The sequence below is a fragment of the Equus przewalskii genome, chromosome 13, assembly GCF_037783145.1.
Source record: "Equus przewalskii isolate Varuska chromosome 13, EquPr2, whole genome shotgun sequence".
Taxonomy (NCBI): Eukaryota; Metazoa; Chordata; class Mammalia; order Perissodactyla; family Equidae; genus Equus; species Equus przewalskii.
The window spans coordinates 88,664,204-88,690,698 of NC_091843.1; the positions used below are offsets into that span (position 1 = coordinate 88,664,204).

General features: G+C 49.3%; 2 protein-coding genes across 5 annotated transcripts; one reads left to right on the forward strand and one right to left on the reverse strand.

Moving 5' to 3' along the window:
- Positions 1-26,495, forward strand: GCNT4 (glucosaminyl (N-acetyl) transferase 4). Of its 4 annotated transcripts, none has more exons than XM_070569797.1 (2): positions 1-451; positions 22,145-26,495. In XM_070569797.1, exon 2 carries the CDS (start codon positions 22,146-22,148, stop codon positions 23,475-23,477), a length of 1,332 nt encoding a protein of 443 aa, XP_070425898.1. In that variant the 5' UTR covers positions 1-451; position 22,145; the 3' UTR covers positions 23,478-26,495. The 4 variants fall into 4 exon arrangements, with proteins under 4 accessions (XP_070425898.1, XP_070425901.1, XP_070425899.1 ...); XM_070569800.1 differs by lacking the exon at positions 1-451 and adding an exon at positions 753-883; XM_070569798.1 differs by lacking the exon at positions 1-451 and adding an exon at positions 1,359-1,805.
- Positions 563-1,492, reverse strand: LOC139075217 (uncharacterized protein C10orf95-like). Its single transcript, XM_070570004.1, has one exon. The coding sequence runs from the start codon at positions 1,490-1,492 to the stop codon at positions 563-565; it is 930 nt and encodes a 309-aa protein (XP_070426105.1).

Sequence of the window (26,495 nt, forward strand, 5' to 3'; positions counted from 1 at the left end):
AAAAGGCCCTGGTGCGCCCCCAGAGACTTCTGGAAGGCCTGGAAGTGCAAGCACAGTGGAGAGCATCCACCTCACAAATTAGCATATTCACAAGAACCCACTACGAAGCGAGTCCTGGATGTTGCCCAATGGTTAAGTAGGTGTGTGCTTGCCTCTCTGCAATTATTGGGTGAGCAGGATTCGGGCCGGATACTGCGCCCGCATGGCCAGCCACGCTCGCCCCCTCTCGAGGGTGAAGAGGAAGCCTTAGTGTGTGGGCTGGCAGGTGGGCACTGATTGAAAAACAACTTTGTACCCTATTTATCCGGCATAAGGCTCCCCCTTCCCACGCTCCTCCTGGATGGTATTTCTCCAGGCTCCGTGGGACACTGTCTTACCAAAGGCAGCGAGGCCATCCTGCGGGGCCGGAGCCTCACAGCGCCCGGCCTTCGGGGGAAGCAGAGTCGCAGAGGTGAGTTTGCTTTGTCACCGCCCTCTGAGCGACTTCAGGCAAGTCGCAGCTCTCCAGCCCTCGGGTTTCTTGTCTGTTTAATGCGGGGAGGGAACCGAACCTGGATGACGCTCAGCGCACAGCGGAGAGCCCGGCAGCTCGGCCGGAGCGGGGCGGCCACGCGCCTCGGGGCTGCGTCCCCGCGCGGAGGGGACCCGGCGCGCAGGAGCGGGGAGCTCCCTCTGCGGGCGTGCGGCAGCGGCGCTCCTCCTCCCCCGTCCGCGTCACGGGGGCGCTCGGCGCTCTGCCAGCCCCGCGCAGGAGCGCAACTCCTCGCAGGGCGCGCGCCGAGGTGGCCGAGGAGCGGCGGGAGGCGGGGGCCGGAGCCGGGGGCGCAGCTCGCGGCCCTGCCGGGGCGGCCTCTGCAGCCGCGGGGACCCCGCGCTCCCTTTCGTAAGTCGACTTGGCCACGCAGGCCCGCGGGGACGCCCGGGTCGGGCGCTGGGCTCCTTTCAGCGCGGGGTGGCCGGGGCGCCGGGACCCTCTCCTCCTGGCGACTTTCACTTTCCCGCCGGGGAAACTCGGGCGCAGCGTCCTGGCGGGGAGGGGGCAGGGGCGCGCGGAGTCGGGGACCCCGCGGTGAGCCAAGCGGATGCCACAAGGCGGGGGCCCCGCGCGCGGCCGGCCGCTGGAAAGTTCCTGAGGTCCGCGCTGCGAAGGAGGGCGGCGCTGGCGCGGGTGTCCCGCAGGGTGTCCTGGCCGATGCGGGTGCGGCGCCCGCACCCCGGCTCCCGGGCAGAGCAGAGCGGGGGCCGGGAGCCGCGCGCGGTGCCGCAGGGTTCCCCGGGATCTCCCCGCGGAGAGAGCGCGGCGCTCTTTCCCAGGCGGGGTCCTCCGGGGCCCGCTCCTCCGGGCCGCCCACCCGCCCGCCTCCCCGCAGCCCTGGACCCGCCCGCCGCGCGCCCGGGACCGGGTCCTGGGCGTCCCCGCCCCTGCGCGGCGGAGGCGGGCGGGCGGCAGAGGGACGCGGCACTGGACGGGCTGCTGCTGTGGCTTCTGCATTTGGATGAGACGGGGGTCTCTTAACAGTTTGGGGATCGGCCGCTGCGGGACGGACGGACCTCCCGGCCGCGCCCTCCGCTGGGACGAGCTTGCGCGCTTTTTAAGGTCGGGTATTCGTCGCCGGCGGACTGGGATCCGATCCGAGAGGCGGCGAGTCGGTCGCGTTCAGCCCGCCGTCAGGCTAACGCGGCGAGCGAGTGGGCGCTGTTTTGTGAATCTCCGGCGCGGGGGAGGCGTCCGCGTCGTCTCTGCGGCGGGGAAACTTGTGTGTCGCCCCCTCGCTGGGCAAGCGGAGAGGTGGCGTTACCCCGAGGCAAGTGTCTTTCCTTTTCTTGTCCTTAAAATTGAAACGCAACCAACCAGAAGACTAAAGGAGGTGGGGGAGTGTTAATTCAAGTGTCCATGTGCTTTGGCGGACAAGGAGGTCACCCCTTTCGATCTTACACGCATAAAGCGCGCCCTTATTATTAAACTGGCAGCCTAAGTCTTTCTAGGACCTGTCTCTCTGACAGCTTTTATTGATAGCGTCTTGAAGTAAAATCTTTAAAAGTAAGTGAATTATTGCAGACAGCAGTTCCTATGTTGCCCATTCCAGGGTCCAGTTCTCTGTGAGAAGTGACAATTCAGATGCAGTTGAATCATCCTTTACTTATAGTTGGAGAGAAGCAGCAGCCAAAGAATCGGGTTGTGTGGCTCTGAATGCCTCCCGCCCCCCCCCCCCCCCCCCGGGAGACTAAAGGAGAGTTTCCTTTGGGAGTAGGGGAGAGGTTCCCTCCTGTTTATGGCTTGTACCATTCCTTTGAGGGACAAAGTTTATAGTAATTTGCTAAATGCCACATCGTTTGGTCGGAGGTAGGTAGGGGTGAATGGCATAGTTGGGCAATAAGTCAAAGTTGGCACTTGATGGCCAAGTTGGTGTGCAGTGCTAAGTACCCTCAGGACAGGGTACTGACTTGCAGTGAACTCAGGTCATTGGGGGGCGGGATAGAGACGGTATGTGACAGTGCCCAGTTTCTGCTCTCTCCCTCAAGAATCACGGACATCTGGAGCCTCTGGTGCTGCGACTGTGACTTGGTGATCTGGGGCTTATCATAGCACCACATACTGGAAGTAAGAGTGTGTCAGCTTCAAGGGATTTCCCTCGTAGGCCAGAAGCCGGGAGGAAGGCAGCAGGCAGTAAGATTTTGCGACGCAGGGTTGACCAGTCAGTGCAGCAGTCTAAGTTTATTGAGCACTTGCTATGTGCCAGCCCCGTCCTGGGTGCTGGGGCAGGAGGCCTTCTTGGGGACGTTTAAGGTGGACCCGGAGGATGAGTTAGAGCTGCCTAACAGAGTGGGGGGAGGAGGGAGAGAGAGGGGATTCTCACCCCAGGGAGCAGTGTGCCCTGAGACAGAGCGGGGAGAGCAGGGAGAGTCCAGGGACAGGAGAGGGCGTGGGACCTGAGGGCAGGCTGGCAGCAGGTGAGGCGAGCAGGGACCCGGCCACATGATGCCAGGCCTTGGGGCCACTCTGTGGAATTGATCTTCAGGACAGTTTCACACCTGAAGGGATCCTGATGAGATTTAGATTCAAAACAAAACAAGTCCGGTGGCTGTGTGGAGAAGGGACCTGAGGAGCCCCTAAGGCGGACGGGGCTGGTTCCGAGGGCCGCAGAGGCCTGGGGGTCTCGGCTAAGAGAGGGCAGCGGGGAGGACACAGTGCTTGGGTTCTGGCAGGCTCTGAGTCACCTGGTGACTGGTTCTGTGCAGGGTGTGCAGGTGACTCCCCTTCATTTGGCCTGTGCGCTTGAGGGCACGGGGGCGAAGGAGCGCTGGAGCAGGGGCGCATTTGGGGAGGAAAGACTAATTGGTTTGGTCGAGCCTGAGCGGCTCCCGAGGCTCCCAGTGGAAATACTTAACCGATGGCTGGATAGAGCAGACCCTGGCTGACCCTGCAAAGTAGCTGGGGTCATCTGTACCGGGTGCTATTTAAAGCCTGCGGTGGACGCGGAGACGGGCGTTGAGCTGGAACAGAGTCCCTGCCTCCTGGGAGAGGTGGGAGGAAGACCAGGACGGGGCTGGGTCTCCAGCAGGGTTGCCGCGGGAGTGAGCGCCCTGCGTGGTGCGTGTGTGTGCATGCGCACGTGCACGCGCTAGGGGGCTGAGGACTGGCAGTGGCTGCCGCTCTTAACTGCCTGGAAGCCGCCTCTGAAGTGAGAGGTGCGACAGAGGGTGGTATTTTTAAGGTGAGAGAGCCTCACCCGGATCCAGATCCGGATCCGTATGCGAATGGGAGGCAGTGAGTGGGCGGAGAGGCAAGTGTACAGAGCATCTGGAGCTTCCCCTCCCACTCCTGGAGTGTTAGGTAAAAAAGTCAGATTGTGCTTTTGATATCAAACTCATATAACATAAACTATCAACGTGTTGCGGAAACACTATTTTGAAGTACATATGACTGTGAAATTTGAATGTTTACTTCACAGATCATGCAAATTTAATGTTTCATGTGTGCATCACGAATGCACACGGTGTGCATGTGAGCATCGTGTATGCACAAGGTGTGCATGTGAGCATCGTGTATGCACAAGGTGTGCATGTGAGCATCGTGTATGCAAAATGTGTGCATTATGCCTCCCGTGTAGTGAGTGCTCAGTAAGCCTTTGCGCTGGTGGGTTTATTACGATGATGTTGTTCTCATCATTTCCAGATGTAGGATCTGAGAACCAGAGAATTTTGAGAACCTAGCCAAGGCCATAGATGCCAACAGTGGCAGAGTTAGGGCTAGGATCCCAATTGCCTGACTCACAGGCAGTGGCGCCTTTCACTGAGCATGTGGACAAGTGTCAGGTGCTGGATGCTGTATGAAATGAACTGTAATAAAAGGACTGGTCACTGCTGGCCAGAGTGTGGACAAGCAAAACAGATACTATCCACGTCGAGGCTTACAGGCTTTTCCCCAGCAATTTAGAGATGTATGTTGTGTATTACTTTGCATTGCTTTGCATGTCATTTTATATGCATTTCCATATGCTGGTGCTTTTCCTAGTGGGATCTAAAGGCTGAAGCTTCAAGTATATAAAATCAAATAAAATTAATCAGGAATTGAATGCGGCTGCTTCGAAACCTAATGGGCCCCTGGGCACGGTGGGCTCAGTGTGGCCTTTTGGGGAAAGAATTAGATCACTATTTACTATTTTAGAAGATGTGGGAAGCCAGATAGCATTTGATAAAAGCAGGTCACACTTTCATGGGTAATGAAGCTTGATCTGTTGAACATAATAGAAAAATACAGGGAAAGCGGAGGAAGACCAGAGGGAAACTGCCTGTTATGTAAAATGCCAGAAAATGAAGCAGAAGCAGAAACAGAAGTCTGCTTTATGAAGCTGAACTAACACGAAACGCTGAGGGTCAGAAAGTGACAGTGGAGCTGCTGCTAAGCAATGTGAAATTTTAAAAAGAGCATAATCTTAAAGACGAATGTGTGGAGTTTTAAAACCAATAAATCCTCCCTAATTTGGACTTAATGGGAAATAGGCCATTGTGTCTTAGTAAAACCTTAGAAATACATGCATTTAAAAAAAAAAACCCTGGGGCTGGCCTGGTGGTGTAGTGGTTAAGTTTACACACTCTCCTTTGGCAGCCCAGGGTTCAGATCCCAGGTGTGAACCTATCTATACACTTCTCATCGGGCCATCCTGTGGTGACATCCCACATACAAAGTGGAGGAAGATTGGCACAGATGTTAGCTCAGGGCCAATCTTCCTCACCAAAATAAAACAAAATCCCTATGCTTTTGTTACTTGGAGCAGTAATTCTCTAAGTGTGGTCCCTGGACCAGCCACATCAGCGTCACCTGGGAACCTGTTAGAAATGCACATTCTGAGACCACTAGATCTGCTGAATCAGAACCTCTGGGGGTGGGCCCAGCACCTGTGTTTTAATACTTGGAGCCAGCCTCCATTCCTCCTGAATTCTCTCTTCTTTGGTCTTGACCTTCATGGCCCTCTTGTGGTCACTAGCTTCTGACTGTGCTGCTGACCATCTGTCAGTCAATATCCTCATCAAGGGTTGCACCCAGACCTAACCCATCCCGAGGTCTAAACTGGTGGAAGATGCTTCTCAGATCCCTCAGGCCCTAACGGTCTGCAGGTCTATGGTCCTCACACTATCCAGGACCACACTGGTTTGGTTTTGCTGCCTTTCCCCCATCTTTTGGCAGTCTCATACCAACCAAACTGTGACTCCTCCCAAACATGGAGCAGCCAAAACCTTGCCCTGTTCTCCGCAGACGCTCCTCTGCTACCACGTTTCTCCATCTGGGACGCGCGCAGTTAACTTCTTGGACCTTAGTGTTAGTCTTTGTATATATCTCTGTTAAATTTTATCTTACTAGATCCAAGTCTGTCCAAATCTGTTTGGGCCCGATGTCTGTCCTTTTTCGTAGAAATCTTTGTGTCCTCTGCCGATTGGGCCGCTGATATCCTGGCCCAAGGAGTCAATGACAGTGTGAGTATCTTTGTTAGAGGCCTTCCTCACAGTTAATGAGGCTTAAAGACTTGGCCTCTTTTGTGATCCTTGTGGGGCCAACATCAGAAGAGTTGTCATCTCTCCCATCATTGTTTGCACTGAATTACCGCTGTTCTGAAGTGCTCCCTCGCATGGTGTCTCCACACGGGCCGTGTTTTCTGACTCCATCCTCGGTGTCTCTCACAGGACCGTCTCTATAGCCCGTCGTCAGGAGCTGTTTGACTCTGATGATTGCTTCCCTGCCCCTGTTTGGTTTATCCCGGCAGCTTGTTTATTTTTGTGGGTGACACAGGTAACTCTCGGCTTATTTATGGCCAGACGAAAATGAATTCAGAAATTTTTAAATAATAGGAAGCAAAACTTGTGTCTCGTCATTTCTCCTGTTCACTCTCCCCTTCCCCCAGCTCTAGAACTCAAGGGTTTTGTGCTCAAGCCCACATTTAACCAAGAGACTCAGGTCATTTAATTCTTTTTTAAAACACTTAAACTTTTGCTCCTACATGATTCTTGCAAGAATACAATTAGATGACATAAATGCACAAAGAAGTTTAAAAAGGCAAAAAGCAAAACAACTTTATGGCAAGAATGCTTTTACCCGTGGCTGCTAGAGCGTGGAAAAAGGGCCTGGAATCCTGCCCTCTTACCCCGTTCCTGATCCGTGTCAGGTCCTGCTCGAGCCTTCTCACTCCTCCCTCCCCGCTCCCCACAGGGAAAGACCAGCCCTAACCAAACTGCAAAAAATCTCGGTAAAATCCAAGCCTGCTTTCTCCCTCCAGGACGCTTCCAAACCGCTCTCCATGCGAGGTTCTCCCGTACCGTGGCCAGCAAAAGAAACTGCCTGGTGCTAATGGAGCTCTCTGGAAGCTCAAGTAAACCTCCAGGAGTGGTTTGCCCCGCCAGCTCTTTGCTTGCTTCTGTTCTCCCTCTGCCCCTCTTGTTTTTCTCATCTAGTTGAGGGCAAAATAGCTGAGGTTGTCCCTTTGGAGGGGGGCTTCCGGCTGTGCTCAGACTCGGACGGTCGGCCTGCCTGCTCTCCCAAAGGCTGGACCTGTGTCCAAGGGCCCTGCGGACCCTGGCGAGGTGCCTGGTTGTCTACCAGGTCCGCACGGCCTGTGAGGGAGCAGTTTGTTCAGACTGCAGCTGCAGGTGGGCAGTCGTGCCCAGGACCAGGGAGAACAAGGCCCAGCACACTTCCTGGACTTGCCAACGTCCCTTTTCTCTTCCTTCTGCCTTTCTGCCCCCCCGCTGCATATCTGGAATATTTGCACTGTTGTGTCATTTCTCCACACCCCCATGTTACACCTGGCTGCAGCAGGGAGGGGCTCTCTGCTAGCCATCGTCTTCCACCAGGGTCTCTGCCTTTAACCTTTCCAGCAAGCACCCTGTCCTGCTGTCAGGCAGGCAGAGTCGGAGAGGTGTCATTACCGATGGGGCGGCAGAGAGAAGTGGAATGACACGCAGGGTGGACACGGAGTAAGTTGCAAAGACTAGATCCTGAAAAAATACTAACAGAATGATATGGAGGTTGTGGAGCTGAAGGAAGGGACGGGGAACCAGAGGAGAGATCCTAAGAAAGGAGGAACACAAAATCAACACTATAGCAAGAAAATCCCTGAATAAAAGAAGCATTTCCAAATGCTAGCTAATGACTTCTCTCTTCTGGGAAATTATCTCTACAAGATAAAATTCAAATGTAACAAAATAACTAGCGTTTCTTGAATTGCACTGCCAAGTCACCCAGGACCTAACTATTTATTTCCATTTCCTCCAGGCAGCACAGTTTCTAGTCACCTCTCTCCAGAATCTAACACAGTGCCTGCCTGGCACACGGCAGGCACACAGTGAAGGGTGGGTGGCTGGGCAGCCAGTTGAAGGTGGATAGAAAGAGGGTCTGTAAGAATAAAGGTGTGTGTAAGGTCCATACCCAAAGAAGAGGAAGCGGGGACGTGAAGAGATGTTTGTATGTGAATGCCCACAGCAGTGTGAGCGAACTTTTGGGACCCATCTCCCTGGTCTGAGGGGCAGACCTCCAAGCGAGCTGCACAGCCTGGAAGGCCATGCTGTGCCATGAAGCCGCTGTGCAGGCCTCAGCCTGTGCAAGAATGACATTGCAACCCCACACCTAGTGACTGAAGACCCCAGCTGGACACAACAGGAAAAGATAGAGGGTACCTTGCTCTCACATTTCCACCCTGCGTTTTTTAGAGATTGAGGAAAAATAGCAACCCTGGCCCTTGCCTCCTTCCACACTTAGATAACGTCAACTTTACAAGCCTTGTTTGACATATAAACAAAAAGCTCTTGTTACGTTATCTGTAAAGTATATGAATATTAGAGCTATGAGCTCTTTTTCTGCACATGCACTGCTTTGTTAAAGGAACAGTATGTAAACTGCCTTCAGACCTGTTGACCTCGGAGCAGGCCCTCAGAATACTCTGCTCCGCTCTTCCCTGGGGCTGGAGTTCCTTGCTTAATTATTTGAACAAACTCCGTATAACCTCTACCCAACTATTCCAGTCGACGGCAGCATTATTCACAATAGCTAAAAGGTGGAAACGGTGCAGGTGCCCATTGACAGAGGAGTGAATAAACAAAATGTGGTGTGTATACACACACACACACACACACACACAATGGAATATTATTCAGCTTTAAAAGGAAGAAAATGTTGACACATGCTACAACATGGATGAAACTTGAAGACCTTATGTTAAGTGAAATGAGGCAATCATAAAAGGACAAATACTTATGATTCCCCTAATACGAGGTTCCTAGAAGAGTCGAATTCATCGAAAGAGAAGGTAGACGCGTGGGTGCCGGGGGCTGTGGGGAGGGGAAGGGGCGTTAGTGTATACTGGGGACAGAGTCTCAGTTGGGGAAGGTGGAAAGTTCTGTGCAGGGAGCTGGTGATTGTTGTACAACAGTGAGGATGTACTTAAATGCCAAAGAACTGTGCACTTAAAAATGGTTAAAATGGTAAATTTTATGTTATGTATATTTTACCACAACAAAATGATAGAAAAAAAGAATATTTTTATGGTCATCAACTAGTTCATAAATATGGAACAACAAAAGTTATTTTTATAACATGCAGTGACCCAGGTAGTCCTTGGAAAGTATAGATCACAGAGAGAAGACAGCAGTGACACCAGACTTAAAAGGATGTTTAAAGCCGTGCTGGTGAAAAAGGATTGCGGGAAATCTGCCATGAGATTGGGGACCGTCAAAGGCTTCTAGTGTTGCGCGCTGCTGGTTACCCCTAGGATTCCCTCCTTTTTTAAAAAAGACCAACTTTCCACGTTGGAAAATGTCAAACCCTCAGAAAAGTTGTTGGAATGGTACAGTGGGCCCCCGTCTGACTGCCCGTCGACCATGAGGGTGGGGAAGCCTTTGACGAGGCTTCCACAGCATCCTGCCTGAGGGCGGCCGCGGCTGCTCCCGGAGGTGGACTGGGGGTGCAGGTGCTGGGGATGGCGCCCAGCCCTTGTCTGCAGAGCAGCCCTTCTCTGAAACGGTCCTCCTCTGGCTGCGCTTGTTTAAACGCTTGGAACCCCTTACAGCAGGCACCCCATGGGCCAGTCTGCATTCCTGCCAGACGGACTCGGGGCGTGAGCTCAGTTAGTCGACACAGCATCCGTGTGAGCCAGTGCCCTCTGCCCTTGCACCAAGGAGGAGTCTGGGGCTAGCTAGGTTAGCGACAGCTCATGGGTGCATCAGGACTTAAATTGAGACCCATCGGCTTTACCTTCCGAACCCTAACCCTACGTTGTCCACAGAGGTCGGGATGGAGGAGTCAAGTGTGTGGCAGGGAGAGAGCAGTGGGGTCAGACAGGGTCAGGTAGGGACCGGAGAGTGGCTCAGAGCCGCTCAGCATGCCTTACCCCACATGGTGCTGATTGCTATCTTTGTCTTGATATGTAACAAGCTTTTTACAAAACAAGCTCTCCAGCGGGCATCCCGTCTGCAAGGTGACCTTCAGACGTCTGTGGCCTGCCCTGTGCTTGGGGCTAGAACCGTATAAGAGGGAGTTTGCCCCAAGCCCAGGAGTGCTTACCCGAGGCGTGGTGAGCTCATGCCAATGTCCTTTAGATGTTCACCCAAAGCCTCCAGCTGCCTCCGGATACAGATGAGAAGTGCAGCAGCATCTGAGACTCGTGGTTTTGCACTTGGCTGTATATGGGATTGTACTCTTGTACGAGTAGACACCTCAGCCTGTTTAAATTTAAGCTCAGTTTTGCTTGTGTTGTGTATCTGTTAGGCATTACCCTTTTCAAATGGTCGTCTTTCAGAGTACATTTCTGCAAAGTTGCTTAAACATATGAGAGCTTATTTTTCTAACAGGAATGCAGAGTAGTCATTTGCTGCTGGGGGTCCAGTGGTTTGGGGATTTCAGGGGCTGAAAGCACTGATATTCTCTTGGCCTGTTCTTCATGGTCCCCAGATGGCTGCTACAACTCCAGCCATCATGTCGGAGTTACAGGCAGAAAAGTGGACAAAGGAGAAAAAAGAACAAAATGGCATACCTCCGCCCTGAATCAGATTCCTTTAAGGAACTTTCCCAGATACCCCACATCATATTTCACTGACCTCTCCCTCCAATGAAGCCGGAGAAAAAGGCTTTTAGAGAGGCACGTTTCTGCCACCAACGATATCGGGGTTCTCTCAGTAAAGAAGAAAGGGAGGATGGATATTGGAAAGCAACTGGCCATTTCTACCAGAGCCATATGTAAAATCCTTGCCTGCAGAGTCTGTTTCTGAATTTCATCCCACTGCTCTGTGTTCTGGCACCAGCACTACACTGTCAGATTGCAACATTGTAATCCCTTTGGAAAGCTGAAGAGTCTGGTGTTTCCTTATGCATTCTATATAGTCGCCATATAAATTTGCTTAGGTGTTTCGTTTTTAGCTAAACAATCTTCTTTACTTTTCCATTCTATTAACCTCAAAGAAAACCTACATGTTGAGACCTGTTATCTTGATTAAAAACATTGCTAGAATGCATCCTTGTGGGACATGCCAGCTGGAGAGCTTCCTGGAGTCATTTCTAGATTCGACTTTTGGTAAGACATTTTACCCGAAATCTCTGCTTTTGAAATTCCTGTTTTGGCAGAATTTTCCCGAGCACTGCAGATTTTATTTGTTTTACCCTTTTAACTTAATTTTTAAGTTCCTAGGTCTTAACTTTATGGTGTCTGTACTCACACAAGCTCTTGGGACCATTTGTATATTTTAAACCAAAAACCACTGATCTTTACGAAATGGTGAAGTCATGCCAGAGTTGCCGGTCTTGAATCTTTTGGTGGAAGTTGAAACGTATTGAAGTCTCGGGCTCAGCTCCCCGCCACATCGGCAGAACACAGAAAGCAAGTAAAGGAGCTCTTCTGATGATCTAAAGCTGGGGTGTCTAATCCGTCCGTGGGGAGTGTGGCCAGCCTTGAGCCATCTCTGCCGTCAGTACTCTTGGTTCATATGTTTGTCCCTGTGCCACCTCTGCCCGTAGTTGTGGGCGGTGGAGATTCTCCTTTAAATGCACACGGAGAAATCAGAGTGAGCGTCCAGAGGCTGTGTAACCGCTGAGGAGCTGATTTTGGCCACTGTCAAATACGGAGTTAGCCATATCATACCAAGTAAGTGCTTCCAAAAACTTCTGGGGAGAAGAAATCATACCATGTAGACCTTGGTTGGGGAAGGGAGTTTTTTTTCTTTCTAGTACACCAAACATGCATTTTAAAAAAATAGACAGGGGCCAGCCCCGTGGCCAAGTGGTTAAGTTCTCATGCTCCACTGCGGTGGCCCAGGGTTTCCCCGTTCAGATCCTGGGTGCAGACATGGCACCACTCATCAGGCCACGCTGAGGCGGCATCCCACATGTCACCACTAAAAGGACCCACAGCTAAAAATATACAGCTATGTGCCGGAGGGCTTTAGGGAGCAGAAGAAGGGGGAAAAAAAGAAGACTGGCAACAGTTGTTAGCTCAGGTGCCAATCGTTAAAAGAAAAATGTAATTTGCTTGATAATTCAACTATAGGTTTTAAAAGAAATACACATAAATGTTTTTCAATTCAGTTTTTCCTCTTTATAGAAAAAGAAGCCAAAATAGTCCCAATCAACGCTTTTAATTTAGAACATAAAATATATTTCGGTTCTGTATTGTGTATTCTGAGAAGGGAATGTAAGCTGCTGTTTATAAAGCTTGGGAGGCAATGATGGAATCCATTAATTAACGCCTGTTTTAAAGGAGGAATCGTTTGATTTAAGCTGTTTCCATCCAAGCTAAAGTTTGAGGGCATAGGTATTTTTGGAACCCATCCTTCCTTCCTTTTTTCTATAGAAAATTTAATCATTTGCCACATGATGAGGTCACAAATTGTTGCAGAATAACTTTTCATTCAGTAGCGTCATTTCTGCCCCTTTGAATTTCCTGCTGAAGACTTCTTGGCCATGTGGCTTTGCCCCACAACTGATACAATCAGCTTTCGGTGTTTGTGCTGTGGACTAGAAGCGACAAAGCCCAGACTCAGGGTGGCCATCTCCTATCTGGTGTGACTATAAAAAGCTGGCTGGATTCCACACTTTGCTCCATTGCTATGGCCCAGACTTCCATTGACCTTGGGGGACAACCATCTGGTAAATACGTCCTGATGTAGGTTGCTCATTTCCCATGTGACCTTAAATGATCCCATAAATCTCCCCAAACCCAAGAGGCTCCAGTGAAAAATGACAATGTAAAGAGGCAGTTGACAGACTGATGTGCACGCCCAGCGTTTTCATTCAGACCTCTACTCTTGAATCTTGCAGGTAGGGTAGACCTTTATTTAAGGAAGGTAGGGATGTAGTGTTTGTGCTTGTAAACTGAAGCACACTGCCTGTAGAGGAAGCCCATGTGGTGACACGTGCTGCGGGGCCCTCAGCCAGAGCCCCTTTGGATGGGGGGCATCCCGCTTCCCTGAGCTCAGACAATTGTAACTGGACGTGTCATCTGAGCAGTTGGTGCTGGCGGAGGCCCTGTGTGGGGAAGCGTTCCGTGCGCTCACGTCGCTGCAGCATCCTTGGTGCACTCGTTTCTTGTGTGCTCCTGAGGGATGGCTTTGCCGGACAGGCGTGCTTGAAGGAGTCATTGCGGTTCTGTGCTATCTAGAGAAGAATTGCCCTACAGATACTGAACTCAGGGGAAAAGTTTGTAGCATCTGCAATGCAGAGAGTTCCAGAAGCTGTTTACCTGGCTGTAGCCCTGCACACTTCTACTTCCTCTTCTTGGATGTGTTTTAAAGGAGCTCTTTGGCTCTTGATCTTTCATAGGATATTGCGCAGACTGGGGAAAAAGCTGAAGATTGACTAGAGTAACTATCTTCTTGTCTTTCAAAATCCAAGACAGGTGTATATCTTCAGGAACGATGTATGCAGCGGACGTTAACAAAGAAGAATGTTGTCAAATACTGAAAAGCAAATAATAATTAGAATGTCAGAGTGAAGGGAGAAATGCATGTGCTGTTTTAGAAAAATAAAACTGAACCACAATGTATTGACTCTTCCCAGTTTTCCCAAGAAACCATTCCTCCTGTAGAGGTCCTGGGCCCCAACGTTTACACACCAGAGTTGTTGGTTTGGTGTCCGTAGCCCTTTCACACACATGAGGTCAGAAGACCGTTGTAGTGGCACTGTGGGATACAAGAGCCGGAATCCCACTTGAGGAGTGTTTTATGGCAAAGCCCAGACGAGGACTCTGGCCTTCTGCCTTTGTCCCACTGAGCAACTATCCTGGGCCAGGCGGGTGTGGGCTGGGCTGGAGCGTGAACAAGGCCTGTCTGGGAGACAGATAATAAACAAATAAACGAAGTACCTCCTGCTGCGACAAGTGCTGATGAGAACGCAAGTGGGTTGATCATTGGGAGAGAGATTTGGGAAGGGTGATCAGAGAGGATATTTCTCCTCCAACGTGAGAGATAGGGAGGGGCCAGTCAGGCCAGGATCCAGGGACAAATGGTCTAATCACGGGACAGCAAGTGCAAAGGTCCCAAGGCAGGAGAAACTGGGATTCTAGGAGCTTTGAGAAGCCTGATGTCGCTTAGAGCTGAGTGAGCAAGAAAAGGAGCAGAATAAGATGAAGTTAGAGAGGAAGGTGGAGACAGGAGCTGGCTGGGCCTTGGGGCCGTGGAAAGGATTTCTGATTTTATTCAAAGTGCAGTGAAGCCCCAGGGCAGGGTGTGAGCCTAGGGAGCGGCCTGGGAGTGACAGTGGTCCGAGTTTCTCTTGAGCAGACCCTTTGGCCACAGTACCCAGGAAGGATCAGAGGGAGGCTAGGGAGAGGCTATTTCATGTGGAGGTGCGAGGCGATGCTGGCTTGGGTTTGAGTGGTTCCCATGGAGTGGAAAGTGGTGTGTGGATTCAAAATACATCCTGGACATACAACCAACAGGCTTCTCCTACTGCCAAGAGATTGAGGCACAGCCTCGCATTGTGGTTTAAGGTGCTGAAATCGGGCCACAGTTGAAAATCCTTGACTCCACCACATACTAGCTATTTATCCTCCGTGACTCAGCTTCCTAATCTGAAAAATGGGGATAGTGATAGTACCTACCTCATAGGTTTATTGAACAGAATAAATAAGATAATGTAAATGGGGCCCGCGCTCAGCATGGACCATCAGGAAGGGACAGGTGTGTGTCCTCACGCTGGCAGCATAAAGATTTGTGTTGACTTTGGCCCAAACAATCTCAGCTGAGGGAGCAATGGGGCCAGGATGGATTGAATGCCACCATGAGGGGCCTGGATGTGGGGAGCAGAGGTCTCCGTTCTGTCCCCTCCCTCGAGGGGACCAGTGATGTACAAACGTGTGTAATGGGGGAGACGTGTTCGCGCCATCCAAGAACAAAATGATGCTAACGGATGGCCAGGCCTCATTTCCCCAGTTAGAGAGGAAGGAATTTGAACTCAGTCCCCATTGAAGTCCTTGTTGGTTTTAGGATTTTGCTCCCAGGCTTCTTCAGGAATTATGAGTTAATTAGTTAAGCTTTGGTGGAGACGTCCCAGAAAAGGAAATTCTATTATTTAGATGTTGGTTGACCACAGTTAGAAATGGTTTACTTTCCAACAGTTGACAGACCCAGTTTAGAAAAGGACTCACTCACAGTCTGTTGTGAAATGGAAGAGACAGATAAGACAGTGCCTGTATACTGAGGCTTCTGGTTAAAAAGCAAGCCAGAAAGGTGTGTTTATAGAAAACAGTCTGGAAGGACACCCTGTCCACAGAATGTTATTGCCAGATGGTGGGTTACTGGTGAGCTCTATTTTCCTCTTCAGGCTTTTCTGACTTTCTGGGGTTTTTTTTTTAAATGGCAGTGTTTACTTTTATAAACAGAGGATGGAAAACTTTCTCCTTTCCGAGGCTGTCACCCTTCTGTGAGGACTGCTCGTCCTCCGTCTGTATCACGCCGTTCTTGTGATGTGTGTGGCGGCTGTTTACCCCTCAGTCCGACGGGTATTGGGCTTTGCAGTCTTCCCTCTAGAACAATGGGAACCAAAGGCCGTCTGGGCCAGGACTTGCCTTTCTGCTCCTCTGCACGACTCTTCGGGTGTGTGGGGGTGTTGAGGAAATTCATCTCGGCTGACTCATCCTCCCACTAATGGTCTCACTCTTACTCCAGAACTTTCTCTGGGTTTGGTGTTGAGCGTGTCATCAGGGGGACTCAATGGCTTTATTGAACTCGAGGAGCTGCAGTGGAAGGACTGTAGCTTGTTCAACTAGATCAGGACCTATTTTCAGTGAATTCATCTTTTTATTAGTGTCTTAAGTAATGATTCTTCTTTGTAAGACTTTAAAAGGAAACAAAAGCCTGACATTTCTAAATCAATAAGAAGCAATTTCTTCATCTCTCTGTGCCTCAGTTTCCTGACTTGTAAGAGAGGGATGCAGGTCCTCCTCACCTGGTTGATCTGAGTTATTACATCCAGAGTTCTAGGAACAGTGCCCCGAGTAACGACTCTTTATTGAGTGATTCTACCTTAATAATAATGAGATAATTAAATTAGTAAAGAGCGTTACATGGAGGCAGTCAGGCGTAATTCTAATATTGAATCTATGTCGAGACTTTGGGGGAGAAGTTTGTGATTTACCACTCCCCTTCCTTGCCTGGGTCAGGAAGCTTGCACTCCTTTGACTGTCCCGGGTTTTGAAATTGCTGATGAAGGAGAGTCTGATGATGTTGAAGAGCCACTGATGGCTGCGGTCCTTCAGCCCTGGGTGCAGATAGAAGCACTTAGCCAGGGTGTCCCTCTGTGGGCCTGCCGTTTCGTTTAAGGCTATAAACAGTGCCTGGGAGGGCTGGGAAAGAAGGTGGTTTGGGAAAATGCTTCCTTCAGCATCCTTGCTGGGTTTTTATTGAATTATCCAAATGGACCTTCTTTCAGCTGAGCTGTAGCCGTCAGACCTCCTGTCAATTCCTTCCCAGTTCTGCCAGCATCACAGGAGCCTGTACCTCTTTGGTGATAAACTCCACAGCAGCTCAGCCTTCCTTGTCTGCCTGGGCAGGTGGGAGGGGAAATACCCCTTCTCCCAGGGGTGGGAAATTATTTGTAATGTTATTATCAGACTACTTCCTGGCAGCAAAACACCTGCCTGCTTCCTGCCCACGAGCCGTTAAGAGGGAAGGAGCCAGGGTGGGGTGTTTGCAAGGGTGGCCCTGCCACCCTGTTTCCTAGGAACCACGTGGCCAGCACTCCTGCCAGCCTGAGCCCTGCTCAGACCTGGGCCAGGCCTCAGGAGCTCCTTCCCATCCTCCACACCGGGGCCTTTGGGGCTTTGCAGGCCTGGACTGCAGGTGGCAGGGAAGGGAGGTGGTGCCTGCCCGGCTCCCTCTGCCCCCTAAGCTCCTGGCCCCCTGGCTGTGCACTTCCAGGAGCTCCCTGTACAGAACTGGCCGGGAGGGGTGACTGGGAGGGGCCGTGGGTGTCACGCAGAGGCTCCGTCCCAGAGAAAGTGGAGCAAGGTTGAGAACTGGGGTCTCAACCTCATGCCGGAGGAGAATGTGCTGACATCTTCACACAGCTGGGAAGAGGTCCACGGCCCGTCCGGATCAGACAGAAGTTCATTCATCCCAAAGGGCTGGCCCCTCCTGCCCACTTCCTTCCACCTGGGAAAAGCAAGGCGTGCAGTCAGAGGTTCTGGCCGGCCCTGGCCAGCAAGGGAAGGGCCCTTCCTTTGACTTGGGATGGTCGGTACTGGAGGCTGCTCAGTTGCCCTGCTCTCCAAGGCCGATGGTGGGCAGACAGCTGTCGCTCCAGATGCCAGGGCGGGAAGGAAGAGGAGAAGGCGAGGTGCCTGGCTGTCCCGAGTCCCTCCCCTCCTTCCTTGAAGATGAACTGTCGTGCTGGCTGGCGAAGCTCAGACATGGGATCCAGGGCCTGTTCCCACAGGGCTTCTCGCCGTGTGCCTGCCACCTCTCCCTTCCCGGTGCCCTGCCACCTTCCCCCACTAGGCAGGCAGCCATGGCCTCCTGGCTCAACGCAGACTCTCCAGGCAGCAGCTGAGTCAGGAAGTGTGGGCTCCAGGCCTTGCCCGCAGGGGCGGGGGCAGCGCAGGCCTTAGAAATGGGTGAGAGGACAGGGAGCGGCCTCTGCCTGTGCATGTGTGAGGATGGCAGTTAAATGGTACGGCACAAATGACGTGAGGACTCTGAAGACTTGCAAACCTCTTAAGAAATGTGAGGTCTTTTCATTTTACTGTGGTATCAGGGGGAACCATTAACTGATGCTAATTAGAGATTCTATGGACCAATGAAATGAGAAAAGAAAAAGCAAAAATTTACTTTGGGTAAGAGTCATTCAGGCCAGCCTGGTGGCACAGCGGTTAAGCGTGCACGTTCCGCGGTGGCCTGGGTTCACCGGTTCTGATCCACTTGGCAAACCACGCTGTGGTAGGCACCCCACATATAACGTAGAGGAAGATGGGCACGGATGTGAGCTCAGGACCACTCTTCCTCAGCAAAAAGAGGAGAATTGGCAGCAGATGTTAGCTCAGGGCTAATCTTCCTCAAAAAAAAAGAAAAAAGTCGTTTTAATTCTAGCCATTTATGTAAGTTGTTTCCTATTTATGCCTAATTAATATGAATTAGGACAATGATGGGATAGATAGGTGGATAGTGATGAGGATTTTAGGCTGGTTAATTTTAAAAACTGCAGATGAGAAGCAGGCTTCCAGGAGTGGAATTTGCTTGGAGAGATATTTGCATTTGTGAAGGAAGGGGGGATGACCTTGTAGGGACCTGAAATTGGCCACCCCAGGATATGTCTCTTTGGCATTGGGATTGTTTGGGCCTGATTGCTTTTGATAAACTGAGACAGGGAGGGAGGCTCTGGGGAATGGAACTTGCCCTTGTTGGGACACATTTACATTTGTAAGGTAAATCTCTGTCTGTAAAAGGTGCCTCCCTCTCTGTACCAGGAAGAAGAAGAGAGATGACCTTGTCCCTAGAAACTCTTAATGGGGAAGGCAAGAACTTAAGTTGGTTGCTGTCTGGCAATCTCATGTAACTGATTTAGGGTGGTGGCTTCTAACCTTTCTAACCATTACTTAATCCGATTTGATTCTTGTCTAAAAGTCATGGGATCACCCAATGACCAGACCCCACCTGCACTGATACCATTTTAACATTTTTCATGTTCTTTCCTTTGTCTTGTAAAGAGATGACTCACATACCCATGCCTTATAAAATTAGCCCTAACCCTCAACTTGGGGCAGCAGCAGCGGCTCTGCCTGCCCATGGGCCCTGTCCCCATGCTATTCCACACTATTCTCTAAATAAAAGAGCACTCCTGCCAGATCTGGAGAGTCCAAGAAATCTTTCTTTCGACTCCTCGGCTCACCGACCCCGCATCAGTTAGGTAGATAGTTGAATGATAGTTTGATTGATTTGGGCTCGATTAATCTTCTAAATCTTATTTTGTCACATGTGCTCCTGTGTCGCATGTGCTAATTCTAGACATGTGCTCAGGCTTCTGGGGTGGCAGTTTTGTTACCGCCCGTGTGGGCTCATCTGCTCGCCACCAGACGTGCCCATAGTCAGGAGGCAAGGTGGCAGGAGAGAAAGGACTTTATTACAGCTTGCTTGTAAGAGGGAAGATGGCCAACTGGTGTCCGAAAGAACCGTCTCCCAGAACAAGACTACAGACCGGCTATACATGGGGCTGGTCTCCAGGTGGGGAGACGGCTGGTCTCTGGGTGGGGCAGACATCTGGTCCCAGTTCCTGAAGGCCCTTTGTTTGACTGGATATGCATCAGAGAATGGAGCAGCTGCCCTATACCCTGATCCTTCAGTTGTCATTGATGATGGCTATTAGCACAGACTCTCTACCCGCGGGTCATAACATTCCTAAGGAACTCAGGAGAACAAAGTTAGCATCTTAAAGAAGCTGGGAAGGGCCACAAAATCTACAGAGCATGTCTAGGCCAGTTAGTTAGAGTTCATTTAAAGTTACAATATGGTTTCTTTTATACAATATGGCTTCCCTTGTGTCAACCTTGTGTTGAGCTGGTATCCATTTGTGTTGCCTGGTCCTTCGGGAGTCAGTTTTCCCACGGCTTTATAACAATGGGCAGGAACCTTGGCCTTGAACCCGAGTGGATGGAACCCTACCTGTTCAGTTTGGTTAGGAGGAGCAGAAAGCTGAGACCTGACAGGGGACCCAGAGCCCTGAGCCTGATTGGGACTCCCTTGACCCAGCAACGGTGTGGTCTGGACCTGGTAGCGCGGAAGCAGAAGAGGGAAGGATTCGAGGCGTGTTTATGAAGCAGTTTGTTAATGTGGCTGTAAGGGAAATGGAATAGTCGCTGGTTCTCGAGTTTCAAGCTTGGGTTGTTGAGTGGATGGTCTCCCCATAAATTGAGAAGGAAACGCAGGAGAGGTCAAGATGTCAGGTTCAGTTACAGACCCCACTGAGTGACTGCAGGATATCTAGTGGAGATGTCCATCAAGCCCTGCATGTTCACCTTGGAAGCTTAGGCAAGAGGTGAGGGCTGGAGGTAAAGGTGTTGGCAGTGTGTATGCGGAAGCTGAAATCCAGAGAGAGAGGAAGAGTGTGCTTGAGCAGAGCAGTGCCCTGAGAGCCGGACCCTGGGAAAACCCACAGAGGAGACACTGGGGTGTGGCCGGAGAGGACTCAGATCCTGCGGGACAGCTGTCAATCAATAAGGGGTCGTTCTTTAAAGGAGAGTGATTCAAGTGAAGGCGAGTGAGGGTATGTCATTCCCAAGAGAGCTTTCTCACCTGGTCTATATGGAAGAAACCTACACACATAAATCAGGGTCAAATTTATTGCTAATCCTCTCTAAGGAGACTGGGTACAATGGTTATGTCCTCATTTAAGATTTATTGAGATGGGTTAGGAAGTTGCGTGCGGGCTCCTCAGACCTCACCACTGCTCAGTATTTGAACCTCTTTGAAGCAGTGCTGGAGCTCAGCCAGCCCTCCTGTCCTCAAGCCGTGGGGGGTGCTGCCTGGACCCCTTCCTGCTGCTCCCACGTAAGCACACTGTGCCCTTCCCTTGGTTAGCACACACCTTCTTTGCACACACATGAGCACTTCTGGGTGGGTGTGTTTAAAACTGACAGATACGCCAAACTGTCCCCTCCGTAGTCCCCCGCCACACACACCCCTAATCTCAACGAGAGTCAGGTTCTTTTCATTCTAAGAGCTAAATTTCTAATCCCTGTGAGGCAATGGGGGCTAGCAAAATAAAAAAAATAAGAGAAATGTGCAGGTTTACCAAATTGGTATACCTATACAAAATTTTACAACGTCAACACCTACTTAGCTCCTTTGGGTGTCTGCCCCCTGCTCTTATTTCTGAAGGTGGATGTCTTAGATGTTCAGGCTGCTGTAACGAAGTGCCTCAGACTGAGTGGCTTATAAACAACAGAAATTATTTCTCACAGTTGTACAGGCTGGGAAGTCCAAGATCAAAGCACAGGCAGATTTGGTGCCTGGTGAGTGATGTGGGCTCGGTGAGTCGAGGAGTCAAAAGAAAGATTTCTTGGACTCTCAAGGTCTGGCAGTAGTGCTCTTTTATTCAGAGAATAGCATGGAGTAGCATGGGGACAGGACCCATGGGCAGTGAAGAGCTGCAGCGTGGGGACAGGGCCCATGGGCAGTGAAGACCAGCAATGTGCTGAGGGTAGGGCTAAATTTATAAGGCATGGGTATGTGAGTTATTTCTTTACAAGGCAAAGGAAAGATCATGAAAAAAATCGTTAAAATGGTATCAGTGCAGGTGGGGTCTGGGTATTGGGTGGTCCTGTAACTTTGGATAAGAATCAGATCGGATTAAGTCAGGGCATCCTATGCTTCCCGGAGGATGATATAGGTCAGTCTGTAGGGCAGGACGCCTTCGGCTTCTCTCCCTGGGGCAGGGGCAGCCTTGATCCTCAGCAGTGAGGGCCGCTTCCTGGTTCATGATGGCAGTCTTCTCACTGTGTCTTCACATGGTGGAAGGGGCAAGGGAGCTCTCTGGGGTCTCTTTATAAGAGCACTAGTCCCATTCATGAGGGCTCCACTCTCAAGACATAATCACCCCCCCCAAAAGCTCCACCTCCTAATACTGTCATATTGAGGATTAGGTTTCAACGTCGGAATTTGGGGGGGACACAAACATTAAGTCTCCAGCAGGAAGATTCACTGGGCTTTCCCGTCTGACTTCAGACCTGGATCCAATCAGGATCTGAAGGTAGAATCAAGATGAATGTTCCTTTTAGCGTCAGGAGGGTTATTTGCATCTCCAAGCGTCTCTGACGACATCCAATTCTCTAGACCTCTGCCCAGACCAGAGCAATCCCTCCCCAAATATGCTAAGCAGAAATGTAGAAAATTAAGATACTTACCTGTATGTTAGGAGCTTACGTTATTTTCCATTCTATTTGGTATCCAAGACCTCTCAAAATTAGGTATAGATAACACAGAATACCACAAAATACAGCCATTCTCCAAATTTCCATTTGCTTATTTCTGAATTCTCTCAAGGGGAAGAACCTTGTTTTATGCGTCTCTGGGCCCAGCATTCTGCCTGCCATGAGGTAGGCACCTAGCAGATTTTGGGTGAACTGAACTAGTTTTCTCTGAATACTTCAACTGAATTATTCGTTCTCTCCTCTTCCAGAATGAAGACATTCCGATGTTGTTTTAAATACCCCCTACAGCAGAAAGTTTTTGTCCTGTTTTTAACCCTGTGGCTGTTCTCCTTGTTGAAGCTTCTGAACGTAAGCAGACTCCTCTTCCCTCAGAGAGGCATTTACCTGGTCGAGTACTCCCTGAGTACCTCGCCGTTTGTGAGAAACAGATACACCCAAGTTAAGGGTGAAGCCGGGTATGAAGTTAACTGTTCTGCTGTCTATGAACAGGAGCCTTTGGAAATTGGCAAGAGTCTGGAAATAAGAAGAAGAGACATCATCGACTTGGATGATGATGATGTCGGGGCAATGACCAGTGACTGTGACATTTATCAGACCCTCAGACGGTACCATCAAAAGCTGGTTTCAAGGGAGGAGAAGAGCTTCCCAATAGCGTATTCTTTGGTTGTTCACAAAGACGCGATTATGGTTGAAAGGCTGATCCAGGCCATATACAACCGGCACAACATTTACTGCATCCATTATGACCGAAAGTCACCCGAGGCCTTCAAAGTCGCCATGAACAACCTGGCTAAGTGCTTCTCCAATATCTTCATTGCTTCCAAATTAGAGACTGTGCAATATGCCCACATTTCCAGACTCCAGGCTGATTTAAACTGCTTGTCCGACCTTCTCAGGTCTTCAGTTCAGTGGAAATACGTTATCAACCTGTGCGGGCAAGATTTTCCTTTGAAGTCAAACTTTGAGTTAGTGTCAGAGTTGAAGAAACTCAATGGAGCAAATATGTTAGAGACGGTGAAACCCCCTCACAGTAAGATAGAAAGATTCACGTATCGCCACGAACTCAGACAGCTGCCTTACGAATATGTGAAGCTTCCCGTGAGGACGAACGTCTCCAAGGACGCGCCTCCTCATGACATTGAGATATTCGTTGGCAGCGCTTATTTTGTTTTAAGTCGAGCGTTTGTTAAATACGTTTTCAACACCTCCCTCGTCAAAGACTTTTTTGCCTGGTCTGAAGACACCTACTCGCCTGATGAGCATTTTTGGGCGACCTTAATTCGGGTGCCAGGAGTACCTGGAGAGATTTCTCGGTCAGCCCAGGATGTGTCTGACCTGCAGAGTAAGACCCGCCTTGTCAAATGGAACTATCACGAAGGCCTTTTCTACCCCAGGTGCACGGGCTCTCACCTCCGCAGTGTGTGTATCTACGGGGCAGCCGAATTAAGGTGGCTTATAAAAGATGGACATTGGTTTGCTAATAAATTTGATTCTAAGGTGGACCCTGTCTTGATTAAATGCTTGGCAGAAAAGCTTGAAGAACAACAGAGAGAGTGGATCACTTTGTCCTCAGAAAAGTGATTTATGCATGAAAATCCCACAGTCACGTCATGGTAAAATCATGATGGGAGTAAGCTGTCTGATAAGCGGAGTGAACGTGGAGTTGCGTACTGCCATGGCCAGGACCATCTGAGCTTACCCTTCTCGGGGCCGGAAGGGTGTCTGTGATTCCATGCACAAGGGAAAGTGACCTAGCCTTGGGTGACAATTACCCTGCAGTTGGTTGGGTGTTTTTATGTTGGTTTTTGCTGATAATCTCACTGAGCTAAATCAGAGATCTTAAATGATTAGTCATTAGATATTTATTGAGCTCCTGCTCTTTGCCAGGCACTTTTTTAGAAACATGTAGGAATTGGATCCAAGTTTCTTGAGTTGTACAACACTCTCCCTCAAGGAGGTGTGGCTTACCCTAATGACACAGCAGCCTAGTGTCTTAAGTTCTCCGCATGACAGGGCTCTGCTGGAGCTTTGAAGGGTATGGTAATCATACAGCCATGGAAACCACCCATCTCAGAGCAGCGTTTTAAGTACACTGACCAATGCTCCACTTGTCTCTTCATTCAGCTCCCTTGACTTTTCGTAACGGTTAGAATATTACAAGGAGAGACTCCACTACCTCAGAAAAGCTCAGAGGATTTGCCCAGTTTCCTACTTGGCTAAGCACAGTCGACCATTTGGTGCCTCACTGGTTCAGTTCAGGGTCGGGAGACTGTGGTGGGGCATTTATAGTGTGTGAATGTTAGCGAGGCCCTGCGGGGTGGGTAGGAGATGGGACAGATGATGCCTGAAGAGGAACAAAGATTTGTATGACTTTTGCATCGTGTTCTACAATGGTGCCGTGAATGGCCTCCTTTTTAATTCAACTCTTTCTTTAAAACATGTTTACTGATTAAAAATAAGAAATGACTAGTAGTCCAAAGTGTCACACTCCAGAACATTGAACCTACGTCTTCCAGTTCATGAATTATCGTTATACATGAGTTTCTTTACAATGGAATTAGTATAATTTTGCTTTATGGAACTAACAAGCTAAGAGTCAGTAAATTTTCTTGACAGTGTTCTGTGAAACATGATAGCTTTCTAAATTAATTATTATGATCATTTAAAATTTTTTCTTCTCCAACATCTATCCAAGTGGAATCCAAATGTAAAATTATAAAAGTTCTAAGTTATTTGCAGTCTTCTTCTCAGCCTAAATCCGGAGAGAAAAACGCTAATTTTCTTAAGGACATAGCAAGAATATTCATTAAAGATATTTTGTAAAACCTATACCTTAGAAAACTACCAAATGAGTCAAATATACATACATGCATACGTACATGTATATATTGCTGAGGAAGATTTGCCCTGAGCTAACATCTGTGCCAGCCGTCCTCTGCTTTATATGTGGCTCGCTGCCACAGCATGGCTGAGTAGGGTAGGTCCACACCCGGGATCTGAACCCACGAACCCCGGGCTGCTGAAGTGGAGCGCACCGAATTCAACCGGTAGGCCATGGGGCTGGCCCCCAAATATACATGTATTTTAATGTAATTGTTTTGTGCTAGAGGTGAAATGGGACAGGAATGGGGTCCTGAGAACAGGCTATAACCATTTTATGTCTCTTGGGAAATTGTGGAACTCGTAAAAATTTCTTGGTGATATTATGTTTCGATGTCAGCCTCAGTAACTATGTAAAGATGTCGTAATCAAGGCCAATATGAGACTCTTTGGAAGATTGAAGTATTTAAATATTTTTTTAAATGTCTGTTCTACGTGTGAAATGTACTTTGCTTGTTTGCAAGTTTATGATATTAACTGCCAAGTGGGCACCACTTCTCTCCGTTTCTTCTTCTCTTGAACTCATTTTTCTTCCTTTTTTTCCCTACCCCCTTCAAATTACTTCACTCTTCAGAAAACAGGTATTACCAAGCTCCTGTTCCTAAAGATGAGTAACTGTTGGAGAGAGCTAAGTTCTGCAGAGCATCCTTACTGTTCGCCAGTGTGTGACCATGACAAGCCTCGGTCACCTTGGTCTCCAGGAGCCTCCGTTTTCTGGCGTTGGAAGTGAGCAGTTGGTTGCCTGTCCTGGCTTCCTTGCGAGTTTTTTGTAGAATCAATGGAAATAGTTTATGAAGTAGTTTGAAAATTCATACAAACCATTGAAATGTCAGGGAGCAGTCTTATTATAAGGCAAATATAGAACCAACCCCATGTGAGACTTAACATTTACCTTTTCTGAAAAACCTTCGAGATGTGAAAAGAAGCCACAATTGCAGGGTCCACTTCCGTAACTGAATCCAGGTATGAAGAAACCCCTGTCACCATATCTAGGGTTCTTTCTAAGCTGCTAGAATGAGCAGGTTGGTCCAGGGACAGAGATGGGAGTTGGGATAGAAATGCTTCTCCAGCCATCATGGCTTAAAGACGCAAGGTCCTATTGAAATCTTGGTGTTTATGCCTCTGGTCTTCAGACTAAGTGTAAATGCTGAAAGTGAACATCGACCTCCTGGTCCAGGGTCTGGCCTCCTGGTGAGAAATGAGTCTATCCCTCGTTTATCGGGAAACTTTCCAGTTGTTAATCGGTTTAATGCCGTTTTCAAATGAAACACGTCTCCGTGAAGAGGTGGCAGTGCCTTCCTTTCCCCATTGACATGTTTCTTGGGATCCAGTTCCTGACCTTTCAGGGAGCTTCTCAGATTACTCTCTTGCCTTGGGAATCCTACAGGTTCCCTGCCTGCCTTCAAACCGCCCTATACCTGATGCTTCTCTAAAACCTTTTGGTACAATTCCCTCTGGTCTGGAGAATGTTCTGCGTGTGTGTTTTATAATTATTCTTTGCATAGTATTTATTGAATCTAGACTCTAAGTTATTTGGCAATGACACCAGGACCTTGGAGTTTGTAAATTGTATTAATAATAACGAAAGAGCTACTTATATCTAATTATGTGAACAATCTACTGTAATATTATAATAAAGACCAGTATTGCTGCTATTTTTAATATTTTGGTTAAGTGAAATATATGTATAAATAAAGTGTTTAAATTTAGAAAGTTAAA

Coding starts and splice junctions, on each gene's coding strand:
- LOC139075217 (XM_070570004.1), bottom strand. CDS start 1,492: ATGCAGAAGCCACAGCAGCAGCCCGTCCAGTGCCGCGTCCCTCTGCCG.
- GCNT4 (XM_070569797.1), top strand. CDS start 22,146: ATGAAGACATTCCGATGTTGTTTTAAATACCCCCTACAGCAGAAAGTT.